Genomic DNA, 24,356 nt, shown 5'->3' with positions numbered 1-24,356 from the left:
GAAAAAACATTCTCAGAATCAGGGGGATCCGTTGAAGCGTTCCAGAGTAATTACCTCATAAAGTGACAGTGGTCAGAATTGTAAAAATTGGCCTGGTCATTAACGTGCAAACCACCCTCGGGGGTTAAGGGGTTAAGTGATAAATTTACTGTAGCACAGATTCACCTCAGCTAAAAGTCTAGACCCTTAGATCAGGAATAGGACAGACATTTATAGGACATTTCATAACTTTCCCAAATTCTTATGAAAAAATATTCCCCCCAAACAGCATTGAACTATTGTACCCAATTTATTATATATATTTTATACCACAATAGACACCGACTCTGACTCCTCAGCCCCGCTTTCACCGCACTTGGAATTTTCTCCCAGCTTTCCAGTGCATCACATGAAAGAATGAATGTTGTAATTTAAAAATACAACACGTCCCGCAGAACACAAGCTCTCACACGGCTATATTGGCGGGAAAAAATAAAAAAAAAAAGTTATGGCTCTGGGAAGAAGGGGAGGAAAAAAAAAAAAAAAAAAACAGAAAATAGCCATGGCGTGAAGGAGTTAATCATGGAATGAAAAAAAAATTCCCTCAAAAATTAGATGTAACATGTACACAGCACACAAAAAAAGAGGAAATCCGTCTCTCTAGTACATGATCGGAGGCAGCAGGATGGAGGACAGTATACAGCACTGGAGCTGTAAAGCCCTGCCGTGAGGGGACGCACTGACTAGAATCCCCCAGCAGCAGTGGCTCTGACTTTACGAATGTTTCTTATATTCAGTGTAGGTATATAATAATAATAATTTTTATAGCGCCAACATATTCCGCAGCACTTTACAAATTTTAGGGGGGACATATACAGACAATACAGAATAAGCATATCTCATATCGAAAGGAGTGAGGGCCCTGCTCGCGAGCTTACAGTCTATGAGGAAGTGGGGGAGACACAAAAGGTAAAATATACACATATTGTATAATGCAGCCTTGATATACTGAATAGGATAAATAATAATACATGGACTGGTCGCCAGCCAGTATGTGTGCAGTCCTGACAGAGGCTATTAAGTGCATGGATGGTATGAACCTGAAATTGAAGATTTTAATATGGGGGAAAACTGGGATAGACAGATAGTGTGTGGAGGCGATACTCCAGTCTAAAGAAATGTGTTTTTAGGGTCCGCTTGAAACTGTGGGTATTGGGAATTAATCTAATTGTCCTGGGTAATGCATTCTAAAGAATTGGCGCAGCACGCAAGAAATCTTGGAGACGGGAATGGGAAGTTTGGATTATGGAGGATTTTAGTTTTAAGTCATTGGCAGAACGGAGGGCACGTGTAGGGTGGTAGACTGAGACAAGGGAGGAGATGTAAGGGGGTACTGAAGCATGGAGTTGTGACATAAGCAATCTATAAAGACGCACCATCAAAAGTACTGTAAAAGTACTGTAAAATTATGACGTGGGACATCATGGGGACTATTGTGTATTGTAAACTACTGGGTGACTGAAAATGCTTCCACTAGAATAGGAATCAGTCAGCAAACTACAGGGAAAAAGCTGAAATATCAATGTTTTATACGCCACCTGCTGGTCAAACTGTACATTGCAGTTACTTTTCCCGTACAGTTACATTTTGTTTTGTGTAAACTGTCTACAACTAAAATAAAAACAGAAAAACACATTACAGTATGAATACTGTACATCAATTATCATGTAAAAAATAAATAATGGTAAAATTGCCCCACATAAAGATGGCTGAATCAGGGTGTCACGTGATGTTTTAGCGCTCGACTCTATTAAGCAGTAGACATCAATTATTCAAATGCACAGCCCGCCCTATCTGGGGCCTTTCAAGGAGCGTGCCCTCAGTCTGGCTGTCTTTGTCGTGCCTGATTATTAAAATGTATCGGAACTACACTTAGAACAGATCTATTACTATGATGTAAATACGTTGTACGTTTACGGCAGGAATGTTTGAGAATAATCCTTCTTCCAGGCATATGATGGTTATTGCTACTTCTCTTTACAAAACCAGAACAGGCGCTAGTTGGGACACGTCAGCCTGTTATACTAACGTACAGGACGCGAAAAGCGCGCTCAGCTTGAACGTGAGGTGCCGGTCCCGCGCTCTGGTGAGTGTGTACCCGTGCGCCGCTGACACATGACGTTATTACCGGCAGCTCATGGTGGTGAATGCTTGTTGCATTGTTATACTCTTGTGTTTTCTAAGCAGCGGCTTCCCAGGTAACATAAACCTCACCTAGATAAGTAGCGGGTGATGGGTCAGTCATCACTGTTCGCATAGCGATGTCCCCAGACCCCTGAATGGCAGGTCACGTGACCCGTTAGGCACTTGTTTATAAGAATATAATACATTTTATGTAATTGTATCAGCAGTGATATTACTATGGAGGGACCCTGTCTCACCTTCCCCAGCCCCTCTTATCTGATAGAAAATTGTACTTTTACCTAGCAATGCCATTTACCAAAAGGGGGAAAAAAACCTGCATCATCTGAGGTACCATGAAATAACCACCACAGGCAGTGATCGGCTACAGTGGTCATGTGCAGGGCATAGCAGGCAGTCCCAGTGATTGGCTGCAGTGGTCCTGTGCGCAGCATAACTGCTCCGATGCTACAAAAGCTTCCTCATTCCTTACCCGCCCTTGAGAAAGCGGTTTTACCGCGAAACGCGCGTCGGGCTCCGTATTACCACCACCCTTTCTTCTTTCCCCCTCCTTTCCATTGTGACTGGGAGTTCCTTCTACAGGTAACATACTCCTCTTTATAAATTTTGCCCTGATATTTGGTTAATGTTGGTGCGCCCCCTTGATATATAGCAATATTTTGCTCTGCCACATTGAGTACCCTTTTACCTGACATAGTGAAATGCTTGTATTATATTTAGCACATTTATGGCTTCCCCTCTTTATGTTTTATGTTCTATCTTGGGCTAGTGTGCAATTTTACCAAGGGCTATAATCTTTGTCCTATTAGTGCATATATTGGAGTACTAGTATGTTCCTACTCGGTTACCTCTTACCTACAATTTGTCTGGTCTTAATATTTATCTCTTTACATATGTTTAATAAAGACACTCTTTTTGCAATGATATGCTGAGCTTTCCTCCTCTTTTTTATGTTTTCAGCGTGCGTTTGGACGGATGCCCGCCATTTGGCTGGCTACCCGCCCACTCTTTCGTAGCTATATGTGGCTTTTTTCTGTATTATTAAGAGGCTTCCTCATGTAGAGCCGGCTGTCAGTCAGTGCTGAGGGCGCAATAATAGTGGCTGCTCACTATGTACAGAGTGATGACTGAACTTTTTTTTTACATGATCAGACAACCCCGTTAAAGGGATCCTAACGCTGTAGACTTTTCTTCTGTATGTCAGGGGTGGGCAATTAATTTTCCCGAGAGGCCAGATGAGACCGTGACTGTTGTGGAGGGCCGAACCACTAGGCTGAAATTAATTCTGCTCAATATTAAAATATTACTGGTATAATTATTTTATATTGTATCATTTCATATTGGGCAGAATTAAGTATGCTGACATCCCCCTATAAACCGTAAGGGCTCACAGTATGAGCCCTCACATAGCCTCTCTATATACAATATGAACCTTCACAGCCCCTATATACAGTGTATGAGCGCCACACAGCTTCATGTATACACTGTTTCAGCTGTCTCAGTCCACGGGGTGCTTTTTGTCCAGGTCTCTTGTATGTGACTGCAGAATCATGATAGTGTGCGCAGTGCACACAATCACATCCTCTGCATTTTTCGTGTAGGCAGCGTCGCGATGACTACTCTCATCTGGATTTTCTCAATAGAAGAGAATTGAGAGAGGTGCAAGAGCACAGTCCGCACTTGACCGCAAGTATACAAATCACATACATGTAGTCACATGACCGCCTATCTGCGGGAGTACAGGGGAATTTGTCAGTGTGCAGACTTTTCTTCTGTGACCTGACAGCCCCTTTAATGGTGGTACTTGCATATACATGAGAATGCCAGCGCTTGGCTGCTGTTCTCCTGTGACCACTTATCACAGCAGTATAAGTGAAAGACTGGCAAGGTCCAGAGCTGTTGGGGAATTACCTGATGAGAGTAAATGAATATTTTTCATCTTACAGTGCACTAGTCCCTATTTTAGTAACATTTTCTAAATGATGGACAACCCCTTTATCCCATGTGATTGCATCCACCAATGCTCATCATATGTACATAATTCCTTTTTTCTCTTCCAGGTAGAGCAGGCTCAAAGATGCACATCAAGTCCATTATCATTGAAGGGTTTAAGTCCTACGCTCAGAGGACAGAGATCAATTGCTTTGATCCACTTTTCAATGCGATCACTGGACTTAATGGCAGCGGCAAGTCCAATATTCTGGATTCTATTTGCTTCCTTCTTGGCATCTCCAATCTTACCCAGGTAACATATGGACTGGTGGAGATATAACCTCCCCCCGATATTGTTACTTGAGAGAATTTCCAGTAACAATATCATCGTTTGATTGGTATTACATTTTTTTTTAGGTAAGAGCCTCCAACTTGCAGGATCTTGTGTATAAAAATGGTCAAGCTGGAATAACGAAAGCTACAGTATCTATAACGTTTGAGAATCTTGACAAAAAGCAGAGCCCTCTAGGATTTGAGGCACATGATGAAATTACTGTGACAAGACAGGTGAGTAAGGTTTTTCGCTGCATCTGCCCTCAATATTTTTTTTCTTCTTTAACTGCTTCTGGGCTGCTAATAGGCAATACAGGTCCAGGCAGTCCACTCTTCCCCCTACACTGACATTCTAAAACGTCAATGGAGTCTAATCAGATTTCACAAGATCGTGAAGCTATGGGGCAAGGAGTCGGCTGTCACATGTAGCCAGTCTTCCCAGAGAGAACATGGACATAATTTATCACCATATTTACCATCTCTTTCTCTATTCACAATGCTGAATCAGTACTATGTATACCGATTACTAAGCACTTGCCCTGCTTCCTCCTGTTTCCCCTTTGGAAAAAACATGTTCAATATATTGAAATAATTTCTAAAAGGAAACAAAATGTAAAATGTTTTTAGCGGTTCTTTGGTCATAAAAACAATTTGAAAAACACATTTCCTAGATTTCCCCCCAATATGAACAAAAAAACAAACAAAAAAAACTTTGACATAAAAATGAATCCCCATGTGTCACGAAAAAGAGGCAAAAATCATTTTTATAGTTAGAGTGGTTAAAAGTGCATGTGCGATAACACCCGTAAATGTCCCTGGATAGGAAAGGTGATACATGACCCGGTTATGAATTGGTTAAACTACTCTTAATATCCATTATTTTTTTTTCCTCTTAGGTTGTCATTGGTGGTAGAAATAAATATTTAATCAATGGAGTCAATGCAAACAATACTCGTGTGCAAGATCTTTTCTGTTCTGTTGGTCTGAACGTCAATAATCCTCATTTTCTCATTATGCAGGTATGTACTGTTACGCACATTAGGTGATTGCTACAACTGTTTTTTGTTTTTCTACATGGATTATAACAATAGACCGGGTAACGGAAGGGCCTCAACATGAATGGTTCTAAGGAATATCTGAGGTTGATCACTGATGACCCCTTTAACTGTACTCCTACATTTATACTTTAACCAAATTTAAAATACATCACTCTAATACTTCTGTAATTAACAATATAAAAATAGAGAAAAAGTAGTCTGGAGTGAGGAAAACTAAAGACAAGAAGTAGAGAGTAAAGGAAGATATTAAGTGTAGGAATGCCTAATTTAACCAGACTACTAGGTCTGGGCATTCTCTGTGCATAATCCAATGTGCCCAGGTATTATATTCTTTTTCTGAACTGACTGAGATTTGGCCTATTAATTGTTCCATTCTAAGGGTGTTGTTAAGTTCTGGAATAAATTCAGTGCATGAGGGTTTCCTTTTTTTCCCCAGTACCTTGGAATCCATTTCCTAGCCATAGTAAGGAGGTACCTGAGCAGACCTTTTTTAAATCCAGAGAGTGAAATATCACTCGGGCATAGTAGAGCTAGTTCCATTGAGGGTTGTGACCTGTTCATTGAAAGCTTGTTAAATAATTCAAATACTGCTTCCCAGAATTGTTTGTGGGCATGACCACCATATGTGTACATACTTGCCTTTCTTCTCCTTTGTACATCTCCAGCAAATATCTGAAGCTGAGGGGTATATGGAGCAAATAGTCGAGGGACATTTGTACCATCTTGATAAGGGTATGTGCCCACGTTGCAGAAATGAAGCAGAACATTTCTGCTTCATTTCCGCATGTCCTCTCCTGGAAAAACGCTTGCGGAATTTGGCAAGCGTTTTTCGCGCGTTTATGATGCGTTTGGGACATGCGGAATTGCCTTGCGTTTTTTATTGCATTGACAAGGCAATTCTGCATGCGTAAACACAAAATTAATAGACATGCTGCGGATTTTTGAGCGCAGCATACACGCTGCGGAAAAATCCGCAGCATGTGTTTTCCGCAGCATGTGCATAGAACTTGCGGATTCTCATTGGGGACCATGGGGGGCGGATTATCAAGCGTTTCACAAGTGTTTACGCTGCGGAAATTCCGCAGCATATACGCTTGTAAAACGCTACGTGGGCACATACCCCTAAGACCTTGTACTTCCTCTCCTGTGACAGTGAGCAGAGTGAAGACTTATGTGTAAATAGAAGAATATTAGAACGTTCTTCAGTAGAAAGAGGTCTCCCCAACTTTCTCCCCCAATTTGAATAAAATGAAGGGGGATTGTTAGTGGTAAGGTAATATTGAAATAACCCATATAGCAAGTAGATGGCATGTCCCAGAGAGTCCCCTGCCAGACAAAGACCTTCAAAGGGAGTGAGAGGCCAAAAATGTCAGTCTGTGAAAATTGTCAGTTTCATGATAATTGGTAGTACTATAATGCTTTTCTTAACGTTTTATATACTTTGTCGTACCTGCTCGTATTCAGTCATAGGGGTGTGATTCTCACATTCAGTCATGGGCGGGCGCCGCATTCAGCTAGTGCCACCCATGACATTTGAATATTGCTCCTGGCAAGTTCTAGGTTTGTGGGGCGCATTTGCACACGTCGGGCCGCTGGTCCAGAGCGTGTGCAGTGAGGCTGTGTGATTACCGGCTTCAGTGCGCACGCGCTGTGACCTGTGGCTCCCGCGCAGTCAGTGTATCTTGCGGTCACCGCTACAGTGTCACACCACATGCGGCACCCGCCCATGACAGAATCTGAGAATCTCACCCCTATGACTGAATACGAGCAGGTAGGACAAAGTATATAAAACATTATAAAATCCTTATACTACCACCGATTTTAATGAAAACAGCTTGTTAGTGATGCACATTGCATCACTAACAAACCAATGGGGGCAGTGATGATAGTAACAGGTTCCCTTTACAGTTACTTAGGGAACCAAATTTATGCAATTCAGATATGTTTGGTGGGCTTTTAGTGGGAAACTTTGTATAGGAGGAGGTCATCTGCAAATGGACCTAACTTATGATCTCTTGATTTGGCGTGTGATTCCCTTAATTGATTTGGATAGCCACAGCTAAATGCTCCATGGTTTGCATGTATAGTAAAGGTGATAAGGGGCTGTGCTGCTATTCTTTGTAACATGATCTCTTGCATTTCAAGATTCCCAAGGACCTGGAACATGAACTCCCAGTGCTCCCTGTCGAATGGCTTTTTTTAGCATCGATTGCCAGGATGCACATGGGGGTCCCCCTTCTCATAGCCCCATCCACATATGATAGTCATTATGGTGTTATCTCTTGCTTCCAGACCAGGCACAAATCCTACCTGATCTTGATCTACCAACATTGATAGGAGGGACCGCAGTCTGTTTGAAATCAGCTCTGCATACAGTTTGATATCTATCTATGTTGACATTTATGTAATTATTTTATAAAACTGTTCTCCCAATATAAAAGATCTTAGCCCCAGCTCCAAACTCTGACATCCACATCCCTGCCCTTCTACCGTCAGTCTCATGACCATGGTTTTCTAATGTTCTGTCAATCTCAGATTACTTGGTTTGTATTTATAATGGTTTATTAGTATTTTATTGCAAAAGTTCAGGTCTTGATTTTACAGCATAAGTTATAAAGTATATTTCATAGTGCTTTCCAAGTCAATATCGCATCTACCTGATTTATTTTTTCTATTCATTTGTAGGGCAGGATAACAAAGGTTTTGAATATGAAGCCTCCAGAGGTAACTATATGGTTCTCTATGGTAATTTTAGAACAGGTTTGCAACTACTGGTGTGACTCGTGGCCATATCACAACCACAACAGAATTTTTCTAGGCAATGCTCGTAGGAGTGATTGAATTGAAAATGCAATTTTGTGTTGTTTTGTTTTTTTTTTTTTTCTCATTCATTTCTTGTGGTGAAATTTTTACATATTAATTTCAGTTGGGAAAACATAAAGGGGCTCTGTCAGAACAGAATAACTGTTCAAACCAAGTACAGATGCTTGGTGCACCCTTGGTGTGGCCAAACATTTAAGTGCACCTGCTTATTTTTCATTTATCTCCACCCTTCTTTTGCCAGAGCTGTCAAGTTGAAGAAGGGGTGGGGGAGATAGAGGGAAAACTAGTAGGTGCACTTAAATGTTTGGCCTGCCGTGAAGCACCTATGCTTTGTTTGAACAGTCATTCTGTGCGGACAGGCCCTCCTCAAAACTTCAACTTGGCCTTACAATCTTGTTTTCAAACTGGTGATGTTATTAAAAAATTTTGATTTATTTTCTTAATTTTTTTTTTTTGCTTATTTTCAATATATTTTTTTTATGACTTTCAATTTGTCTCAAATTCTCAATGAAGTTTTATTTTATATAGATTCTAGCTATGATAGAAGAAGCTGCAGGCACCCGAATGTATGAATGCAAAAAAATGGCTGCCCAAAAAACTATTGAGAAAAAGGAAGTCAAGCTGAAGGAAATCCAGACGGTAAATAGTGGTAGCCTTGCTAAGTCTGAGCAGATTTTTAACAAGGGATTTGAAAGTTATTCTGGGTAATTATAACATTTTGCAACACGCATAAAAAAATTTTTTTTTCTTTTAGATTCTGGATGAAGAAATCACCCCAACTCTCCATAAACTTAAGGAGGTAATTATAGTGATTACTTCCCGGTTAACAGATTATAGCTAATGGAATAGTGTAGAAGGGGTGTCTGAGCTTTTTATTCAAGATATAACTTGAAATGAATCCTGACATTCAGAAAAACATAGTTAAGTGACATAGCACTTGCGTAGCAAAAATATGAACAAATACAAAGCCTTCTTTATTGGATCGCCCATAGTCTTTAAAGGGAATGTATCCTCAAAAAAAAAAAATGAAACAACTTAAAAAATGTTAATATTTTAAATAAGTTTTGATATTTTCAGCCAGGGCTGTGGAGTTGGTAAGCCAAACCTCCAACTCCTCAATTTCCCTGACTTTTGAATCGGAATCCACAGCATGTCCCCTCTACTGATCATGTACATAAAGTGGAGCACAGATTCATCGCAAATAATAGCCAAGTTCCTTAGATCAGGAACAGAACAGACATTTATAGAACATTTCCTAAATTCTTATAAAAACATTTACAGCACATCCTGCGTTGTACTACCCAATTTATTATATATTTTACGAGTCTGTCCATTTTATACCGACTGCACCAAAATGGACACAGACTCCATAGCCCTGTTTTCAGCATTTAAACTCTAAAGAGGAAGCTGCTGCTGACATTAGTGATGAAAACCTAGTGTACTGCGAGCTCACATTACCACTGCTGTAAATGAGGGCGGGGTTTGCGCCATGTGTCTGGTGTCATTCCTCCTCTTTTGGGTGTTTGCTGGATGAAGTTTTGGATCACAGTGCAGCACTATTTTCTTGGTGACTGCAATGTGATTACTGACGTGTAGACATTGCCAATAAAGACCACTGGCAGGACCAATTTTTAGCTTTCTTGGTAGAAGTAGAGGCCAAAATTGAAATGGTTCTCCTCCTGCAGTGCAATAAGAACATGTAGTGAATAAACGCAATTCCTCCATTTCCTTGTGTGATAAAAACTTCCTAATAACATGATTCTCCAGGTCAGTATGATTGTGGCAAGGACAAACTTGCATAGTTTTTTATTTGATAAAGAAAATGTTTTTATGGCACCATTTTCTGAAGCCAGTAATTTTTTTATTTTTCATTTGATGGCAGTGCTTTAGGGTTTGTTGTTCAACGTGGTGAGCTGAAGTTTTTATCAGTACAATTTTGACGTACATAAGATGTGTTGAGTTTTTTTTTTTAAATTATTTTATATTGCATTGTTTTAGGGCGGTGTGGTGAACGAAAATCTGCAATTCTGCCATTTTTGGTATTTTTCGGTGTATGGCATTTCCTGTATTGGGCAGTTCATTATAGACTTGAGTTTTACAGATACAGCAATACCAACTATATTTTTACTTATTTCTTTTTTTTTTAAATGGTAAAAAAAAAATAACATATTTTTGTATTGCCACAACTGTAAACGTTCAATCTTTCCGTCTTGGCACACATGACCGTATAAATAAAAATGTCAACTCGGCATGCAAAAACAAGTCCTCACACGGATCCTTTGACGAAAAATATAAAAGTTACACGCCTGAGAATGGTTACACAAACCAAATAGTTTGTTTTTCTTTCACAAAGTTCTGATTTTTTTTTTTTTTGACTACTATAATATAAATTATATATTGTATTACTCTGTCGCCTCATTGGGGGACACAGGACCATGGGTGTTATGCTGCTGTCCACTAGGAAGCGACACTATTCACAATCTGAAAAAGATTAACCGTGGCTCCTCCTCTGCAGTATACACCCCTGGACGGCATCAGCCTTCTCTAGTTTTTGCTTAGTGTCGCATAGGAGGCACACCTAAAACTTTTACTCCGTTTTCACCGACGGGATTACAGATGAAGAAAAGTGGGTCTACTGCGAGACTCCCGGCATGGCTCCTTCCTCGGCCCCTTATTTACGGGGTGCACGGTTGAAGTCGAGATGGCTATTCCTCATGTCGCTCCTTCCCCAGCCCCTCGGGAGCTGGTTCGTAGTTGAGACCTTCCCCAATTCACTTTGGTTTCTGGGTTGATGTCGAGGCGAGGATATAGCCCCCTGATGCTGACAGCAGCACCTCCCTAATCCCCCCCTGGGGGTATTAGATTGAAACGCCTCAGGTAGGGCCTGTACAGGCAGCATCTCCCAGCAGCCAGCACACTACGGCTGAATCCAGGGACCCCAGCCCTGCTGCGGGCTCCTGTCTGGGCCGGGGGGAGTGCAGGCAGGCATGACACAACAGAGGTACAGGCCTCCCTGCGCCCTGTTTCTGCGGCAGCACCAGCTCTGGTGCCTCAGGGGGACTCTTCACAGGCCCCCCCCCCCCTTCCGCTTATACCCCACCGCTATCCTGCCTTTAAATCTGGGGGGTCCGGTTCAGATCCGGACTTCCACGCCGGCCTGGAGTCCCTTTGGGCATCAGGCATCTGATTTAGGCCGTGGCTTCGGCCTAGCCGTAGCCGCCACCTCCTCTCCCCGGCCCGCCCCCCCGGATGACAAATATGACACTCTACAGCGTCCTAGAGGGGGCAGATCGAGACTGAAAGGGCGAGATTTCACACAGTTCTGCTGCCCTTTTCAGCTCTCCGCCCCCTTCTTTCTTAACTTTATTCCGGCAGCCATTATCTGCTGCAGGATAAGGGAAGACCAGCCAGTCTCCAGGGGGGCACAGGACTGTGGATCTTCGGCGCTGGAACTAGGGGCACACTGGTGGGATAAGATCACAGCTGGAGTTCTTCCTCGGCTGTGAGTCCATTATTCCTTATAGGCTCCTCTGCATAGCCACCCCAGTGCACTATGCTGGGCTCAAGGTCCAAGAGAACCAGGCAGGACTGCTATTATGCACTCTGTACAGCCTGCAGCAATACTCTCCCCAGTGGCAGCATGTACCCGCACTGCCAGGACTGCATCCAAACTACTGTGCCAGAGCCCCAAGAAGCCCCTGCCAATGCTTCGGTGTCTAATGCCACGCCGGAATGGGTCACTCAGATGTCGCAATCTATGACACAGTCTATAGATAACCTAACCTCCACATTGCTTCAGGCTCTGCAGAGTCATGCCTCGGCTATTAACACTACCCAGCAAAGGGAAGGCTCGACTCAGGGACATGACGACCCGGGCACATCCACGTCTAGGTCAGGACGCAAGCGGACCCACAGGTCACTTTCATCTGCGTCATCCCATAGCACACGGTCATCCCCTTCTAGGGAGACACACCATAGTTCCAGGTCATCTAGACCGTCCCCTACCAGGGACAAACAATGCAGTTCTCCGCAGCGATCCCCGACCAGAGAAGGCCTCCACCCCGGTTCACCCAGCAGGAGACTCCTTAGCAATACACAGGATTCGGAAGGCATCTGTGATTCCGACTCAGACAAGGAAACTGAAGGGTCCCTGATCCCAATCCCCCCCCTAGCAAATACAGCGCTAGTTGAGGACGTAATCTCGTCCATCCATCGGGTGCTGGACATTTCTGATCCGCCCCCGGAGGCACCACAACACAAGATTTCCTTTGAAGGAGTTCTGAAGCCGCCTAAGGTCTTCTTTGACCACCCAGAGTTTGTCGATCCTTAAAAAGCAGTTCTCACAGCCTGAGAAGAAGTTTACCAATCGCAAATATCTGGAGGCGCGGTACCCCTTCCCACAGGAGGCCACCAAGGAATGGACAGATCCACCCGAAGTGGATCCCCCAGTCTCTAGGCTAGCAGCACAGTCACTCCTTTCACTGCCAGATAGCTCAATCCTCAGGGACGCAGCAGACCGGCAGGTAGAACGCATAGCTCGTTCAATTTTCGAGGCCGCAGGGGCCTCCCTGGCTCCCGCGTTCGCTTCAGTTTGGGCTGCCAAGGCCATCCTGGCTTGGGCCCAAAATTTACAAGCTGGCCTACAAGTATCTGCTCCTGAGCTGTCGGACCAAGCGGTTCAAATAGCAGTTGTAGCAGATTACATGCTTCATGCAGCTCTGGATAGCATCAAACGCCATCACGATTCGGCGTATCCTCTGGCTGCGGGAATGGAAAGCAGACGCAGCCTCCAAGAAGTCCCTCTCGCACCTCCCGTACCTCAGTGGTCAACTTTTTGGTGAACAGTTGGACACGATGATATCCAACGCCACCGGGGGTAAGAGTACCTCCCTCCCCCAACTGAAACCCAAATGCACTTACAAGAAGCGTAACCAAACTCTATTCCGATCCTTTCGGAACTCTTCGGGCTGGTCCGTCTCGCGGCCAGCACAAAATAACAACCGCTCCCCACACAGGGACAACTCGCGGTCGACGCAAAAGTTGGACAAGACCTGGCAGTCAAAAGCAGGCCAGTCAAAGTTCAAAGGAGGAAAATCTCCGACTTCTTCCTCATCATGACTCACGGACTCCGGAAGACACCCCACCTGTAGGCGGCCGACTTTTGCTCTTTCATCAAGTCTGGCTGCCTAATACAGAAGACAGGGTGGGTCAGGGAACTAGTGTCTTCGGGATACAAGATAGAGTTCACTTCCAACCCACCAAACAGACTTTCTTTCTGTTCCCCCCAAAACCGCCAGCCAAGGCTCGTGCCTTCCGCCAAGCGGTCTTCTCGCTTCTTCAAGCAGGAGTCATAGTACCGATCTCCGCGGCCGAACGCTTCCGGGGGTTCTACTCCAATTTATTCGTAGTCCCCAAGAAAGGAGGCGGCTTACGGCCCATACTGGACCTAAAACAGCTCAACAAATATGTACGGGTACGTCACTTCCGCATGGAGTCCCTTCGGTCCATCATTGCGTCCATGGAGAAGGGAGAATTTCTCGCCTCCATAGACATATAAGACGCATACCTGCATATACCAATTGCACCCGCCCATCAGAGATTTCTCAGGTTCGCAATCGACCAGGACCACTACCAGTTCGTGGCTCTCCCGTTCGGAGAGCAGAGCAGGACACTGCTCCCAGAGTGTTTACCGAAGTCATGGCAGCCACCATGGACGTCCTGCACTCCAGAGGCATAGTAGTCGTTCCATACCTGGACGATCTCCTTATCAAGGCTCCCACCTTCAAGGACTGCGAGCTCAGCGTCTCAATCACAATCAACATTCGAAGTCGCCTGGGCTGGTTAGTCAACCTACAAAAGTCATCACTAACCCCGAGTCAGTCTCTGACCTTCCTGGGAATGCTATTCAACACCTTCAGGGGTCTAGTGCTCCTTCCCAAGGACAAGGCACTTCCTCTCCGTCTAGCAGTTCGCACTCTCCTCAGCAAACCCCCTCGATCTCTCCGGTTTGCCATGAGAGTCCTTGGCAGAATGGTGGCGGCAATAGAAGCGGTCCCATTTGCCCAGCTTAACCTCAGGCCTCTCCAACTTGCCATCCTCAAGTCATGGGACAGGAACCCTTTTTCTCTCGACAGGAAGTTCCTGCTGACGTCGTCAACCAGGAGGTCCCTGCACTGGTGGCTCAAGCCAACTTCACTAACAAAGGGGAAATACTTTCTCACGGGTCAATGGAAGGTTCTGACCACTGACGCGAGCCTGACGAGTTGGGGTGCGGTACACCTACACTACAGAGCACAGGGCAAGTGGTCCCCAGTGGAAGCGACCATGCCCATCAACATCTTGGAAATTCGTGCCATCCTCCTGGCATTGAGAGCCTTCCATCACTTACTGGCAGCCTCTCACATCGGAGTACAGTCGGACAATGCCACGGCTGTGGCATATGTGAATCACTAAGGGGGAACCCGCAGTGCCCAGGCGATACGAGAAGTGACACACACATTCTCCACTGGGCGGAAGACACAGGTTCAGTTCTCTCTGCGGTCCACATTCCGGGTGTGGACAACTAGGAAGCAGACTTCCTCAGCCGGCAAGGAATGGACTCGGGAGAATGGTCTCTCCATCCCGAAGTTTTTCGACAGATCTGCCATCACTGGGGGACTCCGGACGTGGACCTAATGGCATCCCATTTCAATGCCAAGGTCTCCAACTTCATTGCCAGGACACACGACCTGCAGGCGCTAGGAGCGGATGCCCTGGTTCAGGACTGGACCCAGTTCCAGCTCCTGTACATTTTTCCACCTCTCCCCCTGATATCCAGAGTGGTGAGGAAGATCAAGCAAGAGGGAGTTCCAACCATCCTAATCGCACCGGACTGGCCCAGACGTACATGGTACGCCGACATCGTACAGCTCACAGCAGACGTCCCTTGGCGTCTCCCCGACCGCCCGGATCTTCTGTCACAAGGCCCGTTCTACCACCAGAACTCAGGGGCCCTCAATTTGACGACGTGGCCATTGAGACCTGGGTTTTAACCCAGTCAGGGTTCTCGCCGGACGTCATTGGAACCAACAGGGCACGGAAGCCAACCTCTGCTAAGATTTATTACCGTACCTGGAAAGCCTTCTTTACCTGGTGCGAATGTTGTGGCCAGACCCCATTCCCTTATTCCCTCCCCAGGGTACTTGGGTTTCTCCAATCGGGTCTGGAGGCCAGACTGTCCCTGGCCTCCCTTAAGAGCCAGGTGTCAGCTCTCAGTGCTTTTTCAGAGGTGCATTGCTAACAAGCCGCAAGTAATCACATTTCTTCAGGGGGTTTCCCAATTGGTTCCCCCTTACAGACGACCACTAGAAACGTGGGACCTCAACCTGGTGCTCACAGCATTGCAGGAAAGTGGTTTTCCTGGTGGCAATCGCCTTGCTACGCAGGGTGTCTGAAGTGACAGCACTCTCCTGCAGACGGCCCTTCCTGGCTTTTTACCAGGACAAGGTAGTTCTCCGTACGGTCCCATCCTTCCTTCCGAAGGTTGTGTCCATGTTCCACCTCAATGAGGAAATTTCACTGCCATCCCTCTGTCCGGTCCCGGTTCATAGAGTAGAGAAGGCTCTGCATACGCTTGACCTTATCAGGGCATTGCGTATCTATGTGTCTAGGACTGCGCTCTTCCGGAAGTCTGTTTCTCTTTTCCTTCTTCTGGAAGGTGGCCGCAAGGGTCTGCCAGCTTCCAAAGCTACCCTTGCCAGGTGGATCAAATCCACCATACAAGAAGCCTACCGCCTCAAAAATTCTCCTCTTCCAGCAGGTATTAAGGCACACTCTACACGTGCGGTAGGGGCCTCCTGGACCATTCGGCACAACAAGTGTGTAAGGCAGCCACCTGGTCTAGTCTACACACGTTTACCAAGCACTACAGGGGTCATACCCAGTCCTCCAGCAGACGCGAGCCTGGGAAGATGTGTTCTGCAGGCAGCGGTACCCCAATTGTAGGGGCCCGTCTACACAATATTCGTTCATTGCTTCCCACCCAGGGACTGCTTTGGGACATTCCATGGTCCTGTGTCCCCCAATGAGGCGACAGAGTAAAGGAGATTTTTGTGTACTCACCGTAAAATCTTTCTCTTGGCCTCTAATTGGGGGACACAGCTCCCACCCTGTCGCCCGTTTCGGGCCGTTATTATGTTGAGTTCTCATATTGTTTTTTTTTTTTTTTTTGAGTTCGTACATGGTTGCCTTCTTATAGGCATGGTTATGTTATCCATGTTATGTTCCTCCTAATGCTTTTGCACAAAACTGGAGAAGGCTGATGCCGTCCAGGGGTGTATACTGCAGAGGAGGAGCCACGGTTAATCTTCTGCAGATTATGCATAGTGTCTCCTCCTAGTGGACAGCAGCATAACACCCATGGTCCTGTGTCCCCAAATTAGAGGCTAAGAGAGATTTTACGGTGAGTACACAAAAATCTCCTTTATTCGGACTATAAGACGCACTGTTTTCCTCCAAAATTTTGGAGGAAAGTAGGGTTGCGTCTTATAGTGTTGCGTGGGGAGCAGTGACCATTCACTCTCCTTAATAGCGCCCCCGCTGTAGCCGCAGCGCGGTTCTCTGAAATACTACCTGTGCCATGCCAGAGAGGCAACGGGAGATTAGGGAGATAAATAAGTGACTCAAGAACTGAGGTAGGAAGGAGGGATTTGGGTTCCTGGTGAACTGGGCCAACTTCAGTTGGCTACAGACTATGCTAGGAACCGGCTGCACATCAATGGGGAGCGTGCAGCTGTGCTGGGGGAGAAAATGGCTAGAAGGTTGGAGGAGTGTTTAAACTAGGGATTGGGGGGAGGGTATTCATTTTATAGGTGGGGAAGATAGTGACCTGGGCACAAATAAAGAAATTGGGGGTGGGGTTAGAACAGTCAATAAAGTAAGAAGGAATAGAGGTTCAGAGAGATGCATAAAATGCATGTACACTAATGCCAGAAGCCTCACCAACAAAATGGAGGAATTAGAATTAATTTTGTTGGAAAATAATTGTGACATGGTGGGGATATCTGAGACTTGGCTGGACGAGAGCCATGACTGGGCAGTTAATTTACAGGGCTATAGTCTGTTCAGAAATGACTGTACAAACAAGCGAGTGGGGGGGGGGGTGTTTATATGTAAAATCATCCTTAAAACCCATCTTGCGGGAGGATATATGTGAATCTAATGGAAATGTAGAGTCCCTGTGGGTGGAGATAAGGGGAGGGGGAAAAAATAATAAATTACTGATAGGGGTTTGTTATAAGTCTCCAAAAATAATGGAAGCAGCGGAGAATATCTTCGTAAAGCAAATAGATGAAGCAGCGACTCAAGGAGAAGTCCTTTTTATGGGGGACTTCAGCTGCCCTGAAATACATTGGGGGACGGAAACCTGTAGTTCAAGCAAAGGTAATAGGTTTTTGACAACTATGAGAGACAATTACCTTTCACAACTGGTTCAGGACCCAACAAGAAGGTGGGCACTGCTAGACCTAATATTAACAAATAGGCAAGACCGCATATCAAATATACGAGTTGGGGGTCTCTTGGGTAATAGTGATCACAAAATAATAAGTTTTCATTTATCCTTTAATAAGATGTGTAGTAGAGGGGTTACAAGGACACTAAACTTCAGGAAGGCAAATTTCCAACGGTTGAGAGATGATCTTAGTGCAATAAACTGGGACGATATCCTCAGACATAAAGCTACACAAAGCAAATGGGAGACATTTATTAGCATCCCGAATAGGACCTGTGCACAATATATACCCTATGGGAATAAACATGCTAGAAATAGGAGGAAACCACTATGGCTAAATAGAGCTGTAAGGGGCGCAATAAGTGACAAAAAAGAAAGCATTTAGAGAACTAAAGCAAGTAGTTAGTGATGAGGCATTAAATAAATATAGAAAATTTAAATAAATTCTGGAAAAACCAAATCAAGGCAGCAAAGATTGAGGCAGAGAGAATCATTGCCAGAGAAAGTAAAAATAATCCCAAAATATTCTTTAACTACATAAATAGTAAAAAATTATAGTGTTGGCCCCCTTAAAAATAGTCTGGGTGAAATGGTGGATGAGGATGAGGAAAAAGCTAATATGCTAAATGATTTTTTTTCTCCCTTATTTACACAAGAAAATCGCATGACAGAAAACATGATTAGTGATAACAAAAATTCTCCATTAAATGTCACTTGCTTATCCCAGCAGGAAGTACGGCGGCGTCTAAAAATCACTTAAGTTGACAAAAATACCCGGGCCCGGATGGGATACACCCGCGAGTACTGCAGGAATTAAGTAACGTCATAGACCATTATTTTTAATCTTTAAAGATTCCATAATAACAGGTCTGTACCACAGGACTGGCGTATAGCAAATGTGGTGCCAATATTAAAAAAGGGGACAAAAGCTGAACTTGGAAATTATAGGCCAGTAAGCTTAACCTCTACTGTGGGTAAAATCCTGGAGGGTTTCCTAAGAGATGCTATACTAGAGTATCTGAAGAAGAATAACCTCATGACCCATTATCAACATGGGTTTACGAGGGATCGTTCCTGTCAAACTAATCTGATCAGTTTTTATGAGGAGGCAAGTTCTGGACTGGACCAAGGAAATGCAGTGGATGTTGTGTATATGGATTTTTCAAAAGCTTTTGATACGGTTCCACGCAAAAGGTTGATACATAAAATGAGAACATTGGGGATAGGGTAAAATATATGTATGTGGGTTAAGAATTGGCTCAGTGATAGGAAACAAAGGGTGGTTATTAATGGAAAACACTCAGACTGGGTCTCAGTTAACAGTGGGGTACCACAGGGGTCAGTATTTGGCCCCCTTCTTTTTAACATATTAATGACCTTGTAGGGGGCATACAGAGTAATATTTCAATATTTGCAGATGACACTAAACTCTGCAGGGTAATCAATACAGAGGAGGACAATTTTATATTACAGGAGGATCTATGTAAACTAGAAGCTTCGGCTGATAAATGGCAAATGAGCTTTAATGGGGATAAATGTAAGGTAATGCACTTGGGCAGAGGAAACAATGTATAATTATATGCTTAATTGTAAATTTCTGGGCAAAACTGTAACTGAAAAAGACCTGGGTGTATTGGTGGACGACAAGCTCACGTTTAGTGGCCAGTGTCAGGCAGCTGCTGCAAAGGCAAATAAAATAATGGGATGCATTAAGAGGCATAGATGCTCATGAGGAGAACATAATTTTACCTCTATACAAGTCACTAGTGCGACCACACTTACAATACTATGTACAGTTCTGGTCTCCGGTGTATAAGAAAGACATAGCTGAACTAGAGAGGGTGCAGAGAAGAGCGACCAAGGTTATTAGGGGACTGGGGGCCTGTAATACTAAGACAGGTTATTACACTTGGGGTTATTTACTGTGGAAAAACGAAGGCTTAGGGGTGATCTTATTACTATGTACCAGTATATGAGGGGACAGTACAAAGACCTGTCTACTGATCTTTTTACTCTGAGGCCAGAGACGGGGACAAGGGGGGATCTTCTACGTGTGGAGGAAAGAAGGATTAATCATAATCACAGACGCAGATTCTTTACTGTAAGAGCAGTGAGACTATGGAATTCTCTGCCGCATGATGTTGTAATGAGTGATTCACTATTAAAATTTAAGAAGGGCATGGATGCCTTTCTTGAAAAGTATAATACTCCAGGTTATATATACTAGATTCCTTGATCCAGGGAACTAGTCTGATTGTCGTATGGAGTCGGGAAGGAATTTTTTTCCCCAATGTGGAGCTGTTTGCCACGTTTTTTTTTTGCCTTCCTCTGGATCAACATGTTAGGCTATGGGTTGAACTAGATGGACTTAGTCTTCCTTCAACCTTAAAAACTATGTATGCTACTATGTTTGTGTGCAGCGTGATGGGAATCAGGGGGTGCCAAGCATACCAGGAAGAGGGATGAGGGGGGCCATACATACCAGGATGAAGGGTGCAATACATACCAGGAAGAGAGATGAGGGGGGCCATGCATGTCAGGATGGGGATGAGGGCCACGCACAACAGGAAGGATGGGGGATATTAACAGAATTGGGGGACATTACCCCTATAACAGTGTCAGCAGCAGACCCCCTCCCCCTTAACAGGGCATCATGACCACATTTTTTGCTTAATTTTTTTTTCTATTTTCCTCGTCTAAAACCTAGGTGCATCTTATGGTCTGGTGCGTCTTATAGTCTGAAAAATATGGTGTGTATATATCTCTCTCTCCAATCTCTCTAGACGTTTCGTTTTGCCGTAGTCATACTGTCCTTCAAATGCTAGGTAATTTTTACCAAATGAATGCTGCAATTCCAAAAAAACGATTCGGGTGTGTGTGAATTGCTCATTATTCACCATTTTATCACGCTATGAATTTTTCTGTTCATAACATAGCAAATCACGCCGTTCAAAAGTAAAACTTGTCCCCCAAAAAAACAAGCCCTCATCTGGCTGCATCGATGGAAAAATAAAGTATTGACTTTCTGAGGAAGGGGAGAAAGAAAACAAATGCGCAAAAATTGGAAAATTTCCTGGTCATGAAATGGTTAATGGAGAGGCGGGATGAATCAAAAAAAATGAAAAATGACATTGGGGAGGGGGGGGCTTTCTGTTTTATGAAACCAGAAGAGGTAAAGCAGACAGCTGTGAGCTGATATTATCAGGCTGGGAATGTCCCTGGTTATTGTGAAATTCCCAGCCTTAAAATACCATCCTGCAGCTGCCCCACAAGTGGCGCATAACATTAGATGTGGCAATTCTAGCGCTTTGCCTTTGCTCTTCTGGATTGCCCTGGTGCATTGGCAAATGGGGTAATGGGACTTGGGATTGATGTCAGCTGTGAATTGTCAAAAATCACAGCTGGCAACAAGCCCTGGTGTTGGCAATGGAGAGGTGTCTATCAGACACCCCCATTACTTACCCAGTAATAAAGTATTTTTGTGTGTTTTTTTTTTTTTTTTTTATTTGAATAAACACTCATTGACACTTTCCCTGGTTCACCAATTTATTGAAAAAAAAAAAAAAAAAAAAGGTCCTATGTAGTCCAGGGAATCCGATGTGGTTTACAAATGGAAACCTGAGAAATAAAAGCAATACACTTTACCTCATTCATCAATTTATTAGTCCAACTGTAGTCCAGTGCTTCCTTCGACTTTCCCCGATTCCATCGTTTAAAGCCTATGGAGGCTCATTCTGAATCTCCATAGGCTTTTAGCAGCAGCCACTCCCAGTTCACGCTGCGCTCTGCGAGAACCAGCGTCTCTGAGCAGCGGTGATGCAGTAACAATGCTCATCAGTCACCGAGTCTCCTGGGGGGCAGTCAGAAAATGCGAAGGCAAAGTGACAGAATTGGCGCATCTAATGTGATGCGCAACCTCTGGGGCGGCTGCGGGCTGGTATTTTTAGGCTGGGAAGGGCCCACTATCCATGGACCTTCCCAGCCTGATATGAGCTCACAGCTGTCTGCTGTACCTTTGCTGCGTTCATAAAATAGGGGGGACCCTTATGTAATTTTTTTTTTTTTTTATTAGGTTAAACAAGCCTAAAAAGCTCAACAATAACACGAAAGGTACTAAAGGGTGCAAGTTTATACTATGTAGTGGGGTTGTGAAATGATATAGCTACAGGATATTTATTCTAGTGTGTCTGTCTGGCTGGCTGTGAACTTCCTGTGCTTGTCTGATGCAATTTCTTGGTTACTCGCCCCCATTGACTTGCATTTGCGAGTCTTGTCCGATATACACGGCCAAACACAGCATGCTGCAATTATTTTTTTTTTCCTCTAAATGCACTGGTCTGATTTACACGCTAATGTGAGTGAACCCTTAGTGTCATGCTCTGATACAGACCAGCAAATAAAAATGCCAACCCCAAGTAAATGACAAGACTAGTGAATTTTATTACAATTTTCTATTTTAGACTAGATTTAAAAAAAAAAATAAAAAAAAGTATTTCTTTATAATTATTTAATAAAAAAAAATTGTGAAACTTTGCCTTTTAAACATCCTAGCAGTCCTCACTTTATTCCACTGACATTCTAAAACATCAAGTGCAGAGTAAGCAGCTTGCAGGAGTTTGTGCTGTAGTGGATAGCTGGCTTTCAACCAAAACTAAACTATCCACAGAAAAGGCAGAGAGTTTATTACAATCACTGCCTTCCTGATCACGGTATACACAGCACTGGTTCAGTGCTTGTGTATAAAGATTAGTAACCACTGTCCCTGCTCTCTTCCCAGGACCCAGCTATCATGCAATTGCTGAGTGTAGGGAGGGAACAGGAGCTTCTGGGTCCTAGGGCACTCGGTCAGCTCTGCTATACAGTTATTTAACTGAATTTGAAGTATAAAATAAAAGTATTAAAATGCTTGTGTGATAGATATAGATAGATATAATATTTATGAAAGATATTTGGTACTCGCTGAAAAATCTTTTTCTCAGAGCCTTCATTGGGGCACACAGGAAACTATGGGTGTATTCTGCTGACACTAAGCAGAAAAAAAAAATGAACGCCTCCCAGCAAGGCTACGAACACCGACTGGCGGAGAGCTAATCAGTTAGTGAGAAAGCAGTAGGAAAGGAGATAAAAGGAGCATACCCTAAATTGAACCAACAATGGCACAAACAAGGGAGGGTGCTGTGTCCCGCCCCCCCAATGGAGGCTCTGAGAAAAAGATTTTACGATGAGTACCAAAAATCATCTTTTCTTTATCACTTCACTAAGGGACATGAGAAACCATGGGGGACACAAGAAACCTAAAGCAGTACCTATGGTGGGAAAAACCAGCTACACCAAAATCTAAGGTAGGTCAACTGCTGCGCGCAGGACATTCTTGTCCAACCTGGCGTTCTAAGAGCATAGAAGAGAACCGTGTGGAACAAGACCAGGAAGCAGTCTAGCAGTTCCAAGGGCGAATAGCCCATGAAGTCCCCACTGTCATGTGGGGGAAGCCAGGATCCTAAGCGTGATCGGTCTTTGTTTCACTCTGTACGCTCCGAAAATGAGAAAAAACAGGTACATTGGGTCATGGAGGTGTAGGAAGTGGACAGACCACCTTCAGAAAACGCAAAAAAAAATATGAACATCTAAGGAATCCTGTCCTGGAAATATAGATGCCGCTCTAAGATCCTGGTTGAGAAGAGGTCACTCCAGAGGAATGGAAGAAGCAAGTATGAAATACCTTTAGAAGTAAAGGGAGTAACCACCTTAGAAAGGAGGGATGGAGCCTGACCTAGGATCCTGGTATACCTTGTGGGATGAAGAGCCAAGTTCTTCTGGAAGGGTAAAAGTAACCACCTTAGAAAGGAAGGAGAGCCTCCCTATGGGACAAGGGCCAAGTTCATCTTGAAGGGGATATAAAAGTCGGTCCTGACCCTTTAAAGAGTAGGAAGACAGACCGGAGTCTAGGTCCGACTGTACAAAAGCCAGGAAAGAGGGAATAGAAAAAGACTGGGTAATTATGAAGTAACCTGGTCGGAGAAAACTAGCGGCCCAAAAGGCTGCGGTTTCTGCAGTCATGATGCAAACAAAGAGGCTGAGAGTTCTGGAGGAGGAAGGGACCCTGAGAAGGCAGGTCTGGACAGACTGTAATTGTCAAATGGACACTTACAGGCTCTCCTGGGTGAGTCCATAAGGTAGACCCTAGGAGAGAAGCTGAACATTGAGCTCGGCCCAAAACACAAGACTGCCCTATTTGGAGTTCCGCTCTGGAGATTAAGTCATGGCTATTGTAGATGGGATGGACTCTGTACTTCGGAGATTTGGTGGAAGGGGGGATTATTGGTCTTTCCAGCGGTCCTGGGCCTTAAGCTCCTTGAAGACAGCTCCCCAACAGAAGGAAAGTCAAGTGAGGGAAGAGGGGGAACCAGCTCTTCCCGATCAGGAGATGTTTCGCCCGAGGGGGGAGAACTGAAGTTCGATACAGAAACGGACTATCCCGTCCATTGCGATGGGAGGCTAGAGTTGCTTCCATTGTCTCCACAAATGTGCCTAACATGCTC

The 24,356-nt window shown here is 44.3% G+C and overlaps 1 protein-coding gene across 3 annotated transcripts in view; it reads left to right on the top strand.

Moving 5' to 3' along the window:
- Nucleotides 1-1,988: 1,988 nt before the first annotated feature.
- Nucleotides 1,989-24,356, top strand: part of LOC141205336 (structural maintenance of chromosomes protein 2) — a 127,239-nt gene continuing 104,871 nt past the window's right edge. Inside the window, exons 1-7 of one of the 3 annotated variants that reach the window (XM_073664095.1) lie at nt 1,989-2,125; nt 4,242-4,426; nt 4,531-4,680; nt 5,343-5,465; nt 8,190-8,228; nt 8,856-8,966; nt 9,082-9,126. In XM_073664095.1, coding sequence (XP_073520196.1) covers nt 4,259-4,426; nt 4,531-4,680; nt 5,343-5,465; nt 8,190-8,228; nt 8,856-8,966; nt 9,082-9,126 — 636 coding nt within the window. In that variant the 5' untranslated portion in view covers nt 1,989-2,125; nt 4,242-4,258. Of the gene's footprint in view, nt 2,238-4,241; nt 4,427-4,530; nt 4,681-5,342; nt 5,466-8,189; nt 8,229-8,855; nt 8,967-9,081; nt 9,127-24,356 lie in introns of all 3 variants that reach the window. The other 2 variants (XM_073664087.1, XM_073664135.1) reach the window with 2 other exon arrangements.

The sequence above is a fragment of the Phyllobates terribilis genome, unplaced genomic scaffold (assembly GCF_046119375.1).
Source record: "Phyllobates terribilis strain yellow unplaced genomic scaffold, ASM4611937v1 Scaffold_1__5_contigs__length_1240528914, whole genome shotgun sequence".
Classification (NCBI taxonomy): Eukaryota; Metazoa; Chordata; class Amphibia; order Anura; family Dendrobatidae; genus Phyllobates; species Phyllobates terribilis.
The sequence above is the reverse complement of the archived record's forward strand: the minus strand, read 5'-3'. Positions and strand labels throughout refer to the sequence as shown.